The sequence below is a fragment of the Larimichthys crocea genome, chromosome XVIII, assembly GCF_000972845.2.
Source record: "Larimichthys crocea isolate SSNF chromosome XVIII, L_crocea_2.0, whole genome shotgun sequence".
Lineage (NCBI taxonomy): Eukaryota > Metazoa > Chordata > Actinopteri > Sciaenidae > Larimichthys > Larimichthys crocea.
The window spans coordinates 5,163,735-5,180,115 of NC_040028.1; the positions used below are offsets into that span (position 1 = coordinate 5,163,735).

General features: G+C 39.9%; 1 protein-coding gene across 1 annotated transcript; it reads left to right on the plus strand.

Moving 5' to 3' along the window:
• The first annotated feature begins 6,687 nt into the window (after positions 1-6,687).
• Positions 6,688-14,339, plus strand: LOC104923585 (solute carrier family 22 member 5-like). Its single transcript, XM_010736725.3, has 11 exons — positions 6,688-7,153; positions 8,337-8,558; positions 9,097-9,200; positions 9,494-9,648; positions 9,838-10,009; positions 10,287-10,413; positions 10,494-10,594; positions 10,886-11,100; positions 12,437-12,619; positions 12,828-12,963; positions 13,700-14,339. Exons 1-11 carry the CDS (start codon positions 6,944-6,946, stop codon positions 13,806-13,808), a joined length of 1,734 nt encoding a protein of 577 aa, XP_010735027.2. The 5' UTR covers positions 6,688-6,943; the 3' UTR covers positions 13,809-14,339.
• The last annotated feature ends 2,042 nt before the right edge of the window (positions 14,340-16,381 follow it).

Consider the following 16,381-nt stretch of genomic DNA (forward strand, 5'->3'; position numbering starts at 1 on the left):
TTGGTCACAGCCACAAACCCACTGGTTCCTACTGGAGATTTACATCGCCAGTAGAAACCAGTAACCCTAACCAGTAGGTTCATAAAACAGCAGGACACTGTGTTACTCAAATAAGAGGTGGCAGTGTGTTTGTTGGGGGCTGTTTGCAGTTTAAAATAGTTTTGATGATGATGACCTGGATGAACCGTTGATGGCTTGTCTTTCTTGACCTGAACCCAAACAACAGGCCTTAACGGAACAGACCGACGCATGAAGATGGTTCATCCAGGACAGTTTGTTGCTGCTGACTCAACTTGCTGTATGTTTGGAACCAGAGTTTGAACTGTAGTACGAGTACACAAACCTCCTCCTCCTTATATCTATTGTCATCTCTACTGCCGGTGTGTTACAGACTCTGTACTCTGGACCGGGCTACTTCCTGGTTTTACAGTGAAAAAGGCCTTTCGTCCTGATTGTTACCTGTCTGTTTGTGTTTTAGTCAACCTTCCTGCTGAGTTTAAAGCGTCAGAGCAGAACTTTTAGTGTCACTAAAACTTTTATCACAAAGAACTGGAGGAACTTTTTGAGACTTTGAAACATTACTGGAACGTTTCACAGCCTTGCAACAGCAAAGGAACGATTTCCTGAAATAAGCTTATTCACTTTCCATCATGCAAAAGAAAGATTAACAGTTGTCTTTTTCTGTGCTCTAATACTTCATTTTACAGTATATGTTGTAAATATTTACCCAAAGCTTTTCCATGACTTTCAAACAACCACATTATCCATCTAACCAACGTAATGGTCCAAAGACAGATATCTCAACAACTTCTGACCAGGTTGGAATGAACTGTTTAGATTAGAGCCCCATTTTCTTTCCTCTGGTGCCACCCTCAGGATAAATGTCACAATACCAGTAAGGCTCTCAGAATTAGCATGTTACTAAGTAAGCTCAACTATAACATCCACTTACTAGCTTTAGTGAGCTTTCAACTGCATCTCAGAGTCTTTGGAGATGGCTCAGGTATTGTTCAGTGCTGTATTCTGGCGTTCACAGACGGCTGATGTTGTGTTCACTGTTCATTCACTAAAGAAGAGTATGAAATGTTGTTGAAAGCTCAGAAAAAAGGCTCATTAGTAGAATGTTCAGTTGAGATTATTTAGTACATCACAGAGTGATGATGCTCATCAACATCATCGTTGTTTTGTCTGTCCATTACTTATTAATGAACACTGCAGCGTCTAGGGGGCACTAGCAGGACTTTTAACTGTGTTCTTAACAAGCTAACAAATGTCACTACTACCAGAAAGCTTTCAATAGCACTTTTAGACTTCAATGTAATACAATAGACCGTTTCACAGCAGCTTTTTTGACATGAAATAGTGGGTAAATGCAGGTGTACCAATGATTACTAACACCTGTGTTTACCTTCTATTTCATGTCAAAATAGCTACTGTGAAAAAGGTCAATTAAAACCATCGTGTGGTTGTTTGACAGTCGTGAGAAGGACTTCACAGATCCAGGAGAAACCATAGAAAGCTTCACACAGAGTCAAAGAGCTCCTTGTCCATGGAGATGTTAACAGCGCCGCTTCCACTTGCGTCCATCACGTCTGTTTACCTCCCCCAGTTTGAAGGCTCTTCTCTGATTGGCTAACAGCAATGTGGACAAGTCAGCTCTTTACTGAAAAGAAAAGTATCTGAGCAACTGAAGCAATGAGTGTTGAATCTGGCTGGAGTAGACAAAACTGAAGAATTACAGTGTAGAATTGCAAACCTATCATTTAATGGGTAAAAATACTTATGTGTACATTTGCTGATTGTTATGAAGGACCTTTAAAATAAATTCAAAGACATATTTATAAGCCTTTATTTAATTAGTAAGATACAGTACACAAAGCACTTTTGAAATTTTTATTTATTGATTTTTCTTATGATTCATGTAAGACATTTACACATGGGATGCACAAAAGTTTCATTTTCAAGCAATAATCTCTGAAATATGTGTCTTATTTTTGGGGTTTGAAACTCGTCGCACTTTGGTCACCACATCAGAAACCAGTCGTCATTGAGTGTGTGGACCAGACTGGGCAAGATAAAGCTGAAATATTAATAGGACAAGCAGAAATACTTAGTAAACCTCTCAGTTCATCATCGTTCAACAGTGAAAGTAATTTTTTTATACTGCTGTGTTTTTATTTTCTATGGTTTCAAATGGTCAGTATTTCCTGTCTGTCTTCCTGCCTCCTCCTGAAGAACTTGAAGCATCTCAGTCTTCCAATAATGAACAAACAGGTTGAAGGACATTATGCGTGTGTGAGTGTGTGTGCGAGTGTGTGTGTGTCTTTATCTATGCAGTATGTGTTCTCATGGTGCAGTAACTCTATCTCATCAACATGCAAGTGTAAAATTCAGACAAACTGTCAAATTCATGTTGATGATGCTGATTAACCTCCTCTGTCTGACGATGTCATCGTGATGCAATAATGTACAGATCAGCTGCTGCTTTTCTATTCGCTTTGCCTCCTAATCAGCAATAATGAGACCTGAGACTATTGATCCTGGTCCCAAGTCTTGTTACTAATGTCTGAGAGTCTTTGTTTAAACAGTCATGATGTTTTTGTCGAAGTAATTGTGATTGTGTCTGTTTGAGTGTATGTGTCTGTGTGTGTGTGTCTGTGTGAGGAGGGGGGGGGTTGTATTCCCTCAATGCTCAAATTGAACCTTTACCATCTGATTGAATCATTTTGCTTCCAAAATAAAAGCTCATTTTCCATTAAGACAACCTGCAAACTCAAATAATTGAGTAGTTTAAAGGAGCACTTCACCCAAACAGGGCTCCACTCTGAAACAGGCAGGAGTTGATTTTAACACGTCTGATATGTTCGGGTTAACATATCAAACAGAGATTCGTTTAGCTGGAATGTTATTTGTGCCAGCAGCTATTGATCTTGAATTTGATCAAACTTTTTCACCAAATATATTAAATTAAACCAGACTTCAAATGTGGTTTCACTGAGACTCAGTTCAATGTCTCAAGTATTCACACCTTTCAGATCCTGAATGGACACACGTACAGTAGGTGAATGATTTAAACTGATATAGCAGCAGTGTTCAAAGTTCTCAGACATGTTAAAAAGCAACACTTCCTGCTTCAGAGGACCTCTGCCCACTCTTTATGTACAGTATTTGTTCTCTGAGCTTGTTTTTTATGATGATGATGTTGATGATGCAAATATGCAAACGCAAACTTGTCAGGTTGAGATTATGTAACATTTCTCTCCTTATAATTTTATTTCTTTAACTTTGTTTTAATTGTTTTCATTAAAAAAAAACTGCTGAACATCCAAATCCAGTTGTGGATTCGTGATTGAAGAACTGTTGGATATTTCAAATTACCATCTTGTTCATCCAATGCAATTTTATTTATATAGCACCAAATCATAACAGAAGTTGGAACACTTTCCATACAGAGCAGGTCTAGACTGTACTCTATATATTATTTACAGACCCAACAATTCCCACCATGGGCAAGCACTTGTTGACAGTTGCGGAAAAAAACACTTCCTTTTAACAGGCAGAAAACTCGAGCAGAACATAGCTCAGTGGTGGCGGGCATCTGCTGCGACTGGTTGAGTTGAGTTAATACATGATCAGATCAACCTTGATTCAACATTAAATAACTTGGTATTCCTTCTAATTGACATTACTTAATCTCTCTTTGAATTTTGACCACTTAATAGTACAAATAACTATCCATTTTATCCAGTTTTTACTCATCTCAACAGATCTAATGTGACTTTAATGACCCTGTAGACTGAGCGGACTTTGGTTGCTTGCAGGTAAAACATTCATGTGAAGAGAGAAAGAGTTGGAACACACTGGCTCACCGGCTCTTAGATCCCATCTAACAAATCTGAGCTTTCTTTAAACTTTTCTGCATACATATGCAGATGTTCTGATTCTCGTAAAGTTGTTAATCTTTGCCCGGATCTCAGCTTTACAGCTATTCATTGGCTACACAGGAAGATGACTTCAGAGATTGCATGTACATTAGAGGTCTTCAACATGAACCCATCCATCCATCCATCCATCCATCCATCCATCCATTATCTTTAGCCACTTATCCTCATCAGGGTCACAGTGGGGCTGGAGCCTATGTCCCAGTCTGATTTCCAGATATCCAATGGCTACACTAGAAGTTGAGTTAAGGGAATGCATTTACACTTGAGAGGGCTTAACCCAGGTCAACATTAAAAGGAAAACTGTTGAAAAACAGAGGAAGCGCTGTCTGCATAGAGCTCACAGCATCCAGAAAGACCCCTCCCACCCCATCCATAAACTGTTTGCTCTCTTGCCCTCCAGCAGGCACCTCAGGAGCCTCCGGTCTAAGACCAGCAGACTGAGGAACAGCTGATTCCCCAGAGCTGTGTCTCTATTGAACTCCACCCCACGCTGACCCCCGCCCTCCTATATTTGCACTACTGTCCGTATTTTGTAAATACTGTAAAAATCTGTACAACACACCTGCACATTCTGTACACTTGTTGCACTTGGTATACTTGTTGCACTTTTTTTTGCACTACCTGAACATAACACTGTATATACTTAATTCATACATCTCTTAATTCGTACATCACATATACACATTAACACCCTGCATATACTTACTTTATATTCTACTGCTTGTTTGCACTTCTGGTTAGATGCTAACTGCATTTCGTTACCCTGTACTTGTACGTGTGTAATGACAATAAAGTTGAATCTAATCTAAAAGCATGTGGACATTGAGGATCCAGGCCTGTGCAAGCTGAATAATTATGAAAGTAATCAAAAATATATATGATGTGGCTAACTTAATGAATTATTTTTCTCCCAAAAAAAGGCTTTAAAACAACTTTTTTTAAATTTTCTTTATGAACAAACAAGTCCTCTACAATACATCATTTGTCCTCTACAATGTGTCCTTGTATGTGAAAGAGGTCGCTGGTGGTGATGGACCCACAGAGAATCTCCACCTGACCCTGCAGATCCCCTCAGTTCTTTGGAGCATTTTAGCTCATTGTTTGTTAAAAAAAAAACAAAAAAAAAACTTTAAGTAATCCATTCAAGGCAGCTGCTGAAAATGTGTAATTATTGTCACAGCACACTCCTAATTAGATTGTCCCAGATATCCAATGTTATACCCAAAAAGGATTCAGAGGGGTGACATATACACTAAAGGGCACAAGATAAACATGAAAGTATGTGCTGACTTATGAGTATTAAAAGGAAAACTGTTACTCTGTTACTTACCGCGTCACTGAGTTAAAAACATGCATGACAGTGTGGATTGTAGAAATTGAAACATTCAACCAGTTACAGAAACTACTACTATTTGTGACCTTATCTTCCTCAACAGAAAGTGTTTACCCCCTGACATCAACACAGTAACTTATTCACTAAAGGACATGTTGGAAAAATGTTGCACACACAACCCTGAGAGAATAACACAGAAAGCCCTGATGGGAAAAGACCTACTCTCATCCTCCCACTTCCAGTCATTCAGAATCTGCAGACTGAGATGAAGTTATGAGTTCTCTTCTTTTAGTATACCAGCAAAAGTTTGTACGCAGCTTTATGTGAGGAAAATGAAAAACCCTGTGTCACGCAGCTGGTACTGGAGAGGAGAACCCAAAAGCACGACACGAACGCAGACAAGTTTGGGGGAAAAATCAGTTTAGTCCAGTCCAAAGTACAAGTAAAGGGTCAAAACCAGGAGATCAGATAGGCAAACAAATCCAACAAGGGGCAGGCAGGAATCCAAAGTACAGGCAGGCAAACCGGGGTCAGAACGGGAAGACTCAGGAATCGCTGGAGAGCTTGGCAAAAATTCAACAAGACAATCTGGCAGGGATGAAAGGGAAATGAACCAGTATATATGCTGAGGGACTGATGAGCAAATGGACTGCAGGTGAGGAGATGGGCGGGGAAAACCAGGTGAGAGAAATGAGCTGATTGCAAGCTGTGATCTGAAATGACAGGAGAATTAGTGGACATGAAACCAATAAAAACAAACTGAGTGTAACTATGTTACACCCTGAGTCATGGTCTGATCACTGAAGTCATAGGACAGGCTGCGAGCCGGCCAGAAGAAAACTGGACTGAACTGGTGGGTTTTAACTGGATTAAAGATTTACACCTTATCTCCTGCTCTGTGTTAATAAATGGCTGTCACAGTTAAGAGCTGACAAGGTATCTTATATGAGGAAACATAGACCCTAATACTAGCCAAATACTAAATCCCCTTAACTTCTTTACGGTGCGCTATGGGTGGCTGCCTATCACTCAACCCTTGGCCCTTTGTGTGTGTTTGGTTGTGCTTGAGTGAAAAATAATTTCCCCTCAGTCAATTAAGTATCTATATTATTTTCTATTGTATGAACATCCCTGGTTCAACTTCCTGAAGTGATGTCAGTGTTAATAATAAAATTTTTTCACAAAGGTCTTAGTATCACTTTTATACAATATTTTACCCTCTGTCTGTGTATTTCTGTTAAGAAATGAAAGAAGTGACATTTTTTCCCGACATCAGGAGTTGTGACAAGAAGTTGCAATATGAGGACAGACTTTTTTGAGGAGGAGGAGAAGAAGAAGGAGGAGGAGGAAGATAGGCGGGTTTCGCTCTTGTGTCTTGTCCGAGATAAAGGTGAAGCCCCAAACAGATCCTGCAGGTCCTGCAGCTGACACTGCTGCATCAGAAGTACTAACCGAGACAAAGTATTTGTACTTTTTCTAGTTATTTAACCTGTTGTTTATCTATCGTTATTGTAGTACTGTAGCAGGGTAGTAATATTTCTAGATGTAGTTTTGAAAGTATTTGTAATATATGTATTCGACTTAGATATTTGTGCATTTATAGTCATAGCTGCTCAGGTTGTTATTGAAGTATTGACTGTAAGTGTAAAGAAAAAACAGAAGTAAAATGCAGGACTATGAGGAGTCTGTAGCATTCCTGGGGACCTGGGGCCCGTTCCAGAGGAGAATCTTCATCCTGCTCTCTCTCACCTCCATCCCATGTGGATACAACATCCTATCCGTCATCTTCCTGCTGGCTAGCCCGTCCCATCACTGCTACATTCCCACCCAAAGCAACCTGAGCCAGGACTGGATCGAGGCTAGCATTCCTGTACAGGTCAGAACCAGGCCCATTTAAGCTGAATCATTTAGTATTTAAGTATTAATATTTCCCACCAGAAGGCTTTAAAGTGGTGATGGACCACAGAGAAGCTGCAGATCCCCTCAGGTCTTTGGAGCAAATTAACCACCGAAAATGCTGTAAATATTGTATTGTAAATATTACGGCACACTCCTGCCTCAGTATAAACAGTTTTCCAGTCTTCACTGTGGTGATAATCATGTAACGTGCAAGAGGATTCTCGTCTGAACTGAACTTTCATTGTGTTTAAACAGATTTTCTTTTAAGTAAAAGGACTCCTCTACTGCAAACTTTTGACTTCTCTTTACAAAACCTCTGACTAAAAACCTAAACCCGAGACAAGAGATCTCAGTCATCTGCTTTAACGGCATTAATTTATCTCCCCCTTGGAATCAGTAAAGGTCCAGTGTGTCAGATTTAGGTGGCTCTATTTACATAATATCAATAGACCTTTTTCACAGCAGCTATCTTGACATGAAATAATTGAGTTAACACAAGTGTTACCTGTCAGGTCAAAAAATGTGAGCACATGAGCACATTGTGTTTTTCTCCTTCAATCTTGAGATATGTTCTATTTGTTTAAAATTAGCCAAACGTCCTTTTGTTCCATTAGTTACGTGTCTGTGACCAGCACAAATCTTTCTACATTTTTATGTGTGAATTGTGTTTCTTGAGTGAAAATTTACATGTTTGGGTCTGTTGGTCTCCCAACAGTCTCTGAACATTCCAGTATAAATACAAACATTTCAGAAGGGCTGAATTTTTTTATGAAAAGATACAAAAAAACAAAACAAAGAAAAAATGAACTACCGTGAGGAAGTTTGAATTAAGTTCCTAGGTGAATGTATGAGTAAGAATAGGATGAAGACGAATGGATTTGAAGGGTTTTCTAATTGACTTATATAAGAAAGTTGAATATTTTGAAAAGTCTTAACAATATTTGAAAGGTGAATAATACCTAAGATGTCTGAAAGACCTGGAACATTTGCGAGTTGAATGGAGTTCCCTACACAAAGTATGAATGAATAGTTAAGAGATGAAAATGCCTGAAATACTTCAAAATGTCCTAACTGAGTTAAATATTTTAAGGTTTCTCTGTTGCTGATGTTTTAGTTGGAAGAACATTATGTAATGATTGATAATGATAATGTTTCCACAGGAGGAGGCTGGGAAGCAGGAGAGGAGCAGTTGTAGCCGGTATGAGCTGGACTTGGTGAAGAACCTGTCTGCACTTGGAATCAGACCCGGTCTGGAACCGGTTCACAACCTGTCTGCGCTGGCATCAGGTCCAGAGAGCGTCTTCTCCAATCTGAACCAAGAGGGCTGTAAAGATGGATGGACCTACAGTACTGAGCATTACCAGTCTACTGTAGTCACTGAGGTACTGAGCTACTGTTACTATATACCCTACTACTGTAAGTACCATTTGGTGACCCCCGCCAACCCGTCTACTGCATGTTACTGTTTAGACTGAAGATCCAGACTAGACAGGACAGTTCCGTTTCTAAAACACTGAGGGCTTGTTATCTTTCTCAGTTGACACAAATCATTGACTGCAGGAAGACGTCATGACAAACTAGAAATGACTGGATTGGGGTCAGTAAAGGTCCAATGTGTCAGATTTAGATGGCTCTATTTACAGAATATCACATATTAGACCTTTTTCACAGCAGCTATTTTTAAACACATGTCACATCTCTGTGAATATGGAGGAACCAGAATCTGAGCTTGACCCTGAAGGCCAGGCTCAAAGGAGTTTGATACTTGAGGACAGTGTTCAGAGCAGATTGACCACAGAGAACTATCCTCAGAGACGTGCTTTATATACCAGTGTCGTTATCTGCTGTATTATTCCAGTTTATATTTTAATGTCTCCTGCAATATTCCCACACATTTACTGTATGCCTCATGTCTTCCAGTTTAATCTGGTGTGCAGTGACCAGTGGAAACAGCCTCTGACCTCTTTTGTCTACTTTCTGGGAGGACTGACCGGATGCTTATTCTCTGGACAGATCTCTGACCGGTACTTTTCATTTTCAGTAACTAGTATCTAACTGTCAGCTAACCAAGCTTCAACCAAAGACACGAAGGTTGAAGCTTTATGGCAAATACTCTGCAAGATAATTGTATTATCTAAAATCAATAAGACCTACACCATGTACACACTCTGCACAGTTTGTTGTTAACTTGGACGACCATAAAGCTAGCTTCCAACAATATCACTCTACTTCAGCGTCTCTTCTCTGACATTAATATCTGTGTAGAGGACCAGATATGTTGCTGCTGTGACACCACTCTGTTGTGTTTGTATCTCAGCTTTGGCAGGAAGCCTGTACTGTTTGGTGGCATCGGCATGCTTAGCGTCTTCAGTTGTGCTCTGGCCTTTGCTCCTTCCTGGCCCATCTTTACCGTGCTCTTCTTCATGATGGGCCTGGGTCAGATTGCCTGCTACATAGTTGTGTTTGTACTAGGTATGGGTTTTTCATTCTCACTTTTTTTCTTCCTCCCCACTGTTTGTGTGCTCTAGTGTTGTTGATCTCAATGGAGTCACACTGGAGGACAAAATAAGACCATATCTTATTGTCTTCTATGTCAACTTTTCACCAATAATGGATGATGTATTTGTTAGAGCACAGACAAAACATAGTATTTCTGTACAGGTTCAGAGATCCTGATTGGTTCAACTAGAGTTTTGTTCTCCAACATGGCCCTGCCTATTATCTACACGACTGGTATGATGGTGCTGCCTGGCACTGCGTACCTGGTCAGAAACTGGAGACATCTATCGCTGATTATGGCTGTGCCAGGCCTGGCCTGTATCCCCTTCTGGTGGTAAGATGATCTCAGTACACTATCATGTGTGTGTACTACTTGATTCATTATATCACAGATGAAAGGATGAAATCTGTCCGTGTCCAGATGATGATTCTATCCAACTGCGGAATGATATAATTTAATATAACCTGATTTTGTATTTTGATGAACAAACAAAAGACTTGACAAAAGAAGGTCTGCACTGTTATAAGAGTCTGTATAGCACACAAATGGATGAACCAGCTGATCTAGAGTCCTTCCACAATTTCCAATTTAAGTCTATTTGTCCGTCCAGGCTCGTTCCAGAGTCTCCTCGCTGGTTGCTGTCTCGTGGACGTTTGTTGAATGCCGAACTCCTGCTGAGGGCAGCAGCCCTGGAGAATAAGGTGGAAGCTCCAAAAGTCATCTTCCTCCCGTCAAAAGTAAGTAGGTCTAAGTAGTAGGTCAGCCTTACTTCACAAACTGAAGGACATTGTACTGCAGTTTATTTGTCTCTCTGAAGGGTGACGAAGCAGCAAGTCAGAAGGCCAAGTCCCTTGGTTTCCTGGACCTGCTGAGGACCAGAAACATTCGAAATATGACCCTTGTGCAGTGGCTTATCTGGTGAGTTAAAGTACTTTTACATCACAAAACTTTCCCCTGGAATTCAAGATAGAACAACTAGTTGTCCACTTCCAATTTTCTGTGGATGTTCATGGTCTCCAGAGTTAGACCATTTGGCCTTTCCTCTAGCATTTTACATTTTTAGCTCCACAACAGATAAGGCTTTAAGAATAACAAAATCATCATCAGGGTTTGTTGTTTGCTTTGTCTAGCACTTTCATATTGCTGCTGTAATCAACACTAGGGTTCACTACAATGACTAGTGTTGAAGTCTTGCTTTCTTGTTTGCAGGTTTTCTGTAAGTGTAAGCTACTTTGGACTGTCATTCAACATGTCTAGTATCTATGGCAGCCCCTTCCTAAACTACTTCCTGCTGACAGTTGTTGAGCTCCCGGCGTACACTGCTAGCTGGCTGGCTGCGCGCAGTTTTCCTCGCCGCCTGTCCTTTATTAGCTTCACCCTGCTGGGGGCGCTAGCTCTGCTCCTCATCCAGATCACAAAACACAGTAAGACCAACACACCCTGACTATTCTCCACTGCTTTCTTTCTTTGCTGCAAAAAAAAAATCAGCACATCTGATTCTTGTCAACTAACTCAATGGGTTCGTTGGAAACCAAATTCTTAACGTTTCCAGCTCTTTTTTTTTTTAAACCTTGGTTTTCTTCCTTCCAGTTCTGTTTACATGTAGTGTTAGTCACCAAAACACATTGTGTGTATCCTTGTGTGGGGAAAAAAATCTTCCTCAGGCCTTCTGACACAATTTACTCTAGTTAAAACAGCAGATTACAGACGCGAGTTCTCCATGGGACAACTGATTTCAGCTCACAGTACATTCACTTATTTACATTCCCCTCCCACTGCCTCTGTCCATAATTTTACTCTTTCTCTATACACCAGTATTTCTCCTTTTGAGCCACTCACTCTGTCTAATGGTGTCAACATTCCTCAGTCTCAGCTTTGCATTCACTGATAAGCAGAACACACTCTCTGATCCCTGATGCCTTTACTTCAGACTGGGCTACCATCTACAAATCAAAATAAGTATATTCCTATTACACTGATTGCTACATTAGGTATACATGTTCTGATTCATGCACACTTGAGGTCTAACAAATGTGTTTAATGCATTTCCTTCCCTATAACCCATTTGCAATTGTTTTATAGTTAGTTGTTAGTATTTTAAACTGGGCATCGTTATCTAGCTTGCAACCTTGCATTGCATTGCTGCATATGTTAGCGAATTACCACCATCAGTGTAATACTGTGCAACCATTCGCAGAAGTGTGTGCTGACCCTGTTTGAATGCTGGCTATAGAAAAACATATTTGAAACAGTGTTTTAACATCACCCTGAAACAGTAGTGCCTTTAGTGTATGTTTCAGTCCTGAATATCTTTCTTATGTAACACATAGTCCTATAAAATAATGTGGTTAATTATTGCTCTTTGGCACTAATACTCGGTTCCTACTGTTAAATATGTAGTAGGCTTGGTGGCCATGGTAATGTTCACAGTTGCAGCCTATGTTAGAGGAGATACTCACACTGTTGAATCAATTCCATGCAATTTTGCTTGGGTGTTTTTTTTTTTTTTTTTTTAAAAAGGCTAAAAGCAAGACGCCACCCTCCAAATTCCTTAAAAACGCCTGTCTTACTTCAGCCCCATGCACGCCACACATGTTGAGAAATACAAAGCTTGACAAGCCAGCAATGCCAAGTCATGGTGTGATTGGGTAATTGCTATTTGAGGGAGTGAGCAGTCTATTGCTCCATAGTGGTTCAATGCTTCAGAAATGCTTGGTTTTCCCCATCACTAGCTTACAGCCCTCCTCCTCCTCCCTGCAGGTCATCTAGCTGTCACCCTGACCCTGGTGCTGGTGGGTAAATTTGGCATTCTGGCAGGAACCGGGATGTTGTACACATTCACCGGTGAGCTGTCTCCCACAGTCATCAGGAACACAGCAATGTCATCCTGTGCCACGTTCTCCAGAGTGGGGTCCTCTGTCTCTCCATACCTGATGCAGCTGGGTGAGATCCTTATTCATGTCAGCAGTAGCTGTGAGCTACAGTTTTGTCCTTTAAAGGATAAGTTCACCCAAATGACAAAAGAACATATTTATATAAACGATAAAGATACGTTTTGAGAAATCTATCTGAATAAAAAAACATTAGTTTTAGTCATAGAGGCACATGTTGGAAGTATAAATTCACTGATCCGGTCTGCTTTTGTCTCCAGCTGTCTTCTATCAGTTCCTTCCGTGGATAGTTGTGGGATCTCTGTCATTGCTCAGTGTTGTGCTCTCTGTCTTCCTGCCTGAGACCTTCAGACAGCCGCTTCCTGACACCATCGAGCAGATGGCGCAAACACAGAGGTCAGTAGTCACAGTACGCTGTCTGAGTGCATTTCCTCGTGCCTGCCTATTTCTGCTTTGAAGTTGGACATTTTGACATGGGGACTTATGAGGATTAACTCGTACTGTAGCCAGCCTCAGGTGGGCATTTGAGGAACTGCAGTTTTTGGCACTTCGACAGGCTTTAATTTACGGAAGTTACTGCTTGGTTTTTACATGTGTTTCCACTACAGGCAGTAACACGTTTTCCACACTGTTGTGGTCCTGCTCTAGCATGACCAACCTCCATTAAATGGATGACTCAACACTTGTGAGACTATGCTGATGACTAGAGAGAAAGTGTATGTGTCTGAACTGATTAGTCATGTTCGGTACATTTATGAATGAGTCTTTAAACTGAACTGAGTGTACTGAATCATCATAGTCACTGACTGATGCAGTGGAGTCCAATGTTCAGTGAGAGTGCTGCTGTGAGCTGAGCCGTGATTCACAATACATCACTACAGCACAGAAACAATCATAATGTGATTGCTCCGTCATAACTAATAGGCTGCTGAGCTATCTCATGTACAGTGCTTGTGGTGGCCTAATTTTAATAAAACATAACAGCTTCAAATACATGTTGTATGAAAGGAAAACATAGCAGTATTACAAACGCATATCCAGTACATGTGTCAGAACCAGATGTATACAATAGGATAAAAAACATACTGTACATGCAGCCTGAATAATGCAGCTCTCCTCTTCTGGCTTCCAGGTTCAGATGGCCATGGGCCTCTACGCCTCCTCCGAAGGATGACGGGAAATCAGCTAAAGATCAGATTGCAGAGACTGCACCTGACATCATCTGCTCAACTCAACTATAAGACTCCTGACAACATTATCCAACATTATGTTAGAAATGACAATTTATTCTGCTTTGTTAGGATGGTGACTGGGAGAGGACAGTCTATTAGTAGTATAGTATTATAACATTTTGTCATCTTGCCGTAATGCAGGAACTACTGCAAAACTTCACTGAAAATAAGGACACACATCACAATGACTATACTTTTTCATTAAACAAATGAAAAAGTGTGCTTAACCTTAAAGCTGAACTCACTTGCTGTATTTCTGATTTACTGTGCTTCCTCTCAAGGCTTGACACTGGTGTATTTGAGATGATCAACAAGTGACAATTGTCTCAAGTCTCTTCATAAACATGAATTGAAAATGAATGTACAGACTCAGGGTGGCACGATGTGTAATGTAGCATTGCCCATTTAGAACGGACAATATAAAGTTGTGTTTTTGTTGTGTATATAGATAATAATAGGGATAAACATATAGATGTGTGTATATTTAATGTGATGAATACATGAATCAATTTAAATAAAAAGAAAATCTGTTATAAATCATCTTTATTGTTTTTGTTCAATTGATTATGACTGACTTTGGTCATAATTAAAGCTTGTTATTTTTTTAGTTGAACATAAATCTGATCCTGAGCGTCGGATTTTACAGTTTTGTAGTGTTGGTACTTGAACGCCTCAGTGGTCTAAAATTGATAGGGCGTGGCCTGTCAATATGTGGTCCCGCCCCCGGATACACGACTGCAGGTTCATAAAGCTAAGACCGAAAAGGGACAATGAAGCCTTCAAAATAAAAGCATGTGACATATACGTTTTTGCAAAAATCAAGTGAATTATAAAGAAAAAAAGTTTTTATTTCATTCCTTTTGAAACCCAACATTTAAGTATCAGTTACATATTGAGGCACCTTCCATTATCAACTGTTATTTACAAGCCAACACATACACACAGTGAGAGAACAAATCTGAATGATTTCACATCAGTATTAAACTGGACAACCTAAACTGTGACTGAAGTCTGAACATCCGCCATAGACTATTCCCACAAGGAGTGCATTTACAGTGACCAAAACCATCATATCAATGGTGATCGCTTAACTTTTCATCTAGTGCTGTCATCGGGTCTAATTTTTAATCTGTCTAAATGCTCATCTATACAGTGAAGTATTTCATATTCACTGGAGGGATTGGACGTCCATGTCTTTACCTCAGTCGTCCAGGGCCTTTCTGTGTGGAGTTTGCCTATTCTTTCTGTGTCTATGTGGGTTTACTTGCGTTATCTTGGGTGTTGTGTTTTTACAGCTTAATTGGTGACTCTAAATTCCCCGTAGGCTTGAATGTGTCTCTATGTGTCAGCTCTGTGATAAACTGGCAACTTGTTCAGGGTGAACCCTGCCTCTTGCCCAAAGCCAGCTGGAATTAGCTCCAGCCTCCCACATCACTGATAAGGAGCAGCAGTTCTGGAAACTGGATGGATGGAAATCACAGTCAACATTTCAGCTCAGTGGTTCAACAGTATGACTTTCTTTATAAAGACCATTACAGGAGGTCTATAGCATAACTGTAAACTGTCAGTGGTGGATAGTAACAAAGTCTAGTTACAGTACAAAGTACTGTACAATTTTGGTCAGAGTTAAACCCTGTGCCACTGCGGCGAGGTTTGAGCCTCTCACACTCTACCTACTGACTAAACAAACGTCCCTAAATGTTGATGTACCTATACTTTACTTGAGTAGTTGCATTTTATCTTACCATGGGCTGCATCCAAATATTGTACTTTTCTCCAATAGAAAACATACAATCAACTAACAGATTATGATGTATTTTGATACACATAGTAGTTCATTAGCCCCACCATTTCCAGCTGCATAATGAATGATATTTACATATTAGAGAGACTGTGGAGGCCTTAAACAGCTCCTTCAGGAACAGACAGCTACTCCCACCATGTAAGAAGGTTCTTCATTCAAACAGCTGTCACACTCTTTAACACCAGCATAACTTCATGACTTTTTTATATATATTTCTTATATATTTCTTACTATACTATTTCTTACTTACTATATATTTCTTACTTAGTATTTTGTTATCCTCCTTGTGTATATGAGATGCTGTGACAAGTAAATCTGCCTTGTGTCTATTAAAGTCTATTATATTTTATCTTATCTAACCTCTATTAATGCATCAATATTTTTTTTGGTACTTTTAAGGTGTGTAAGGGGATCTATTGACAGACATTAAATATTATATTATATTATGTAACTACATAAGCCCAGAAGGGACAAACCAAACACTAGCTCTACATAAGGAGCAGTTTGATGACTACTGTAGTTTTCTCCTCTAGATGCCACTAAAGTCTACACACTGGACCTTTAAGTATATTCCGGTGTACCATTTGAATGCAGAGATACTGATATATTTTACTTTAGTAAAAGATCTGAATACTTCGTCCACCATGATTTAAGTCCTGGCAGTCCTGAACTGACAAAGATTTTTTTAACCCAGCCTCGTGGACTGAAATAATTACATAAATACCAAAAGGATCAAATATTTATAATAGCATTAAAGACAAAGGTAGCTTCTTGTGAG

Bases quoted from the DNA above. Each gene is read 5' to 3' on its own strand.
- LOC104923585 (XM_010736725.3), top strand. From the start codon at position 6,944: ATGCAGGACTATGAGGAGTCTGTAGCATTCCTGGGGACCTGGGGCCCG. The intron at 10,414-10,493 runs GTAAGTAGGTCT...GTCTCTCTGAAG, and splicing joins TCATCTTCCTCCCGTCAAAA to GGTGACGAAGCAGCAAGTCA. The intron at 11,101-12,436 runs GTAAGACCAACA...TCCTCCCTGCAG, and splicing joins CATCCAGATCACAAAACACA to GTCATCTAGCTGTCACCCTG.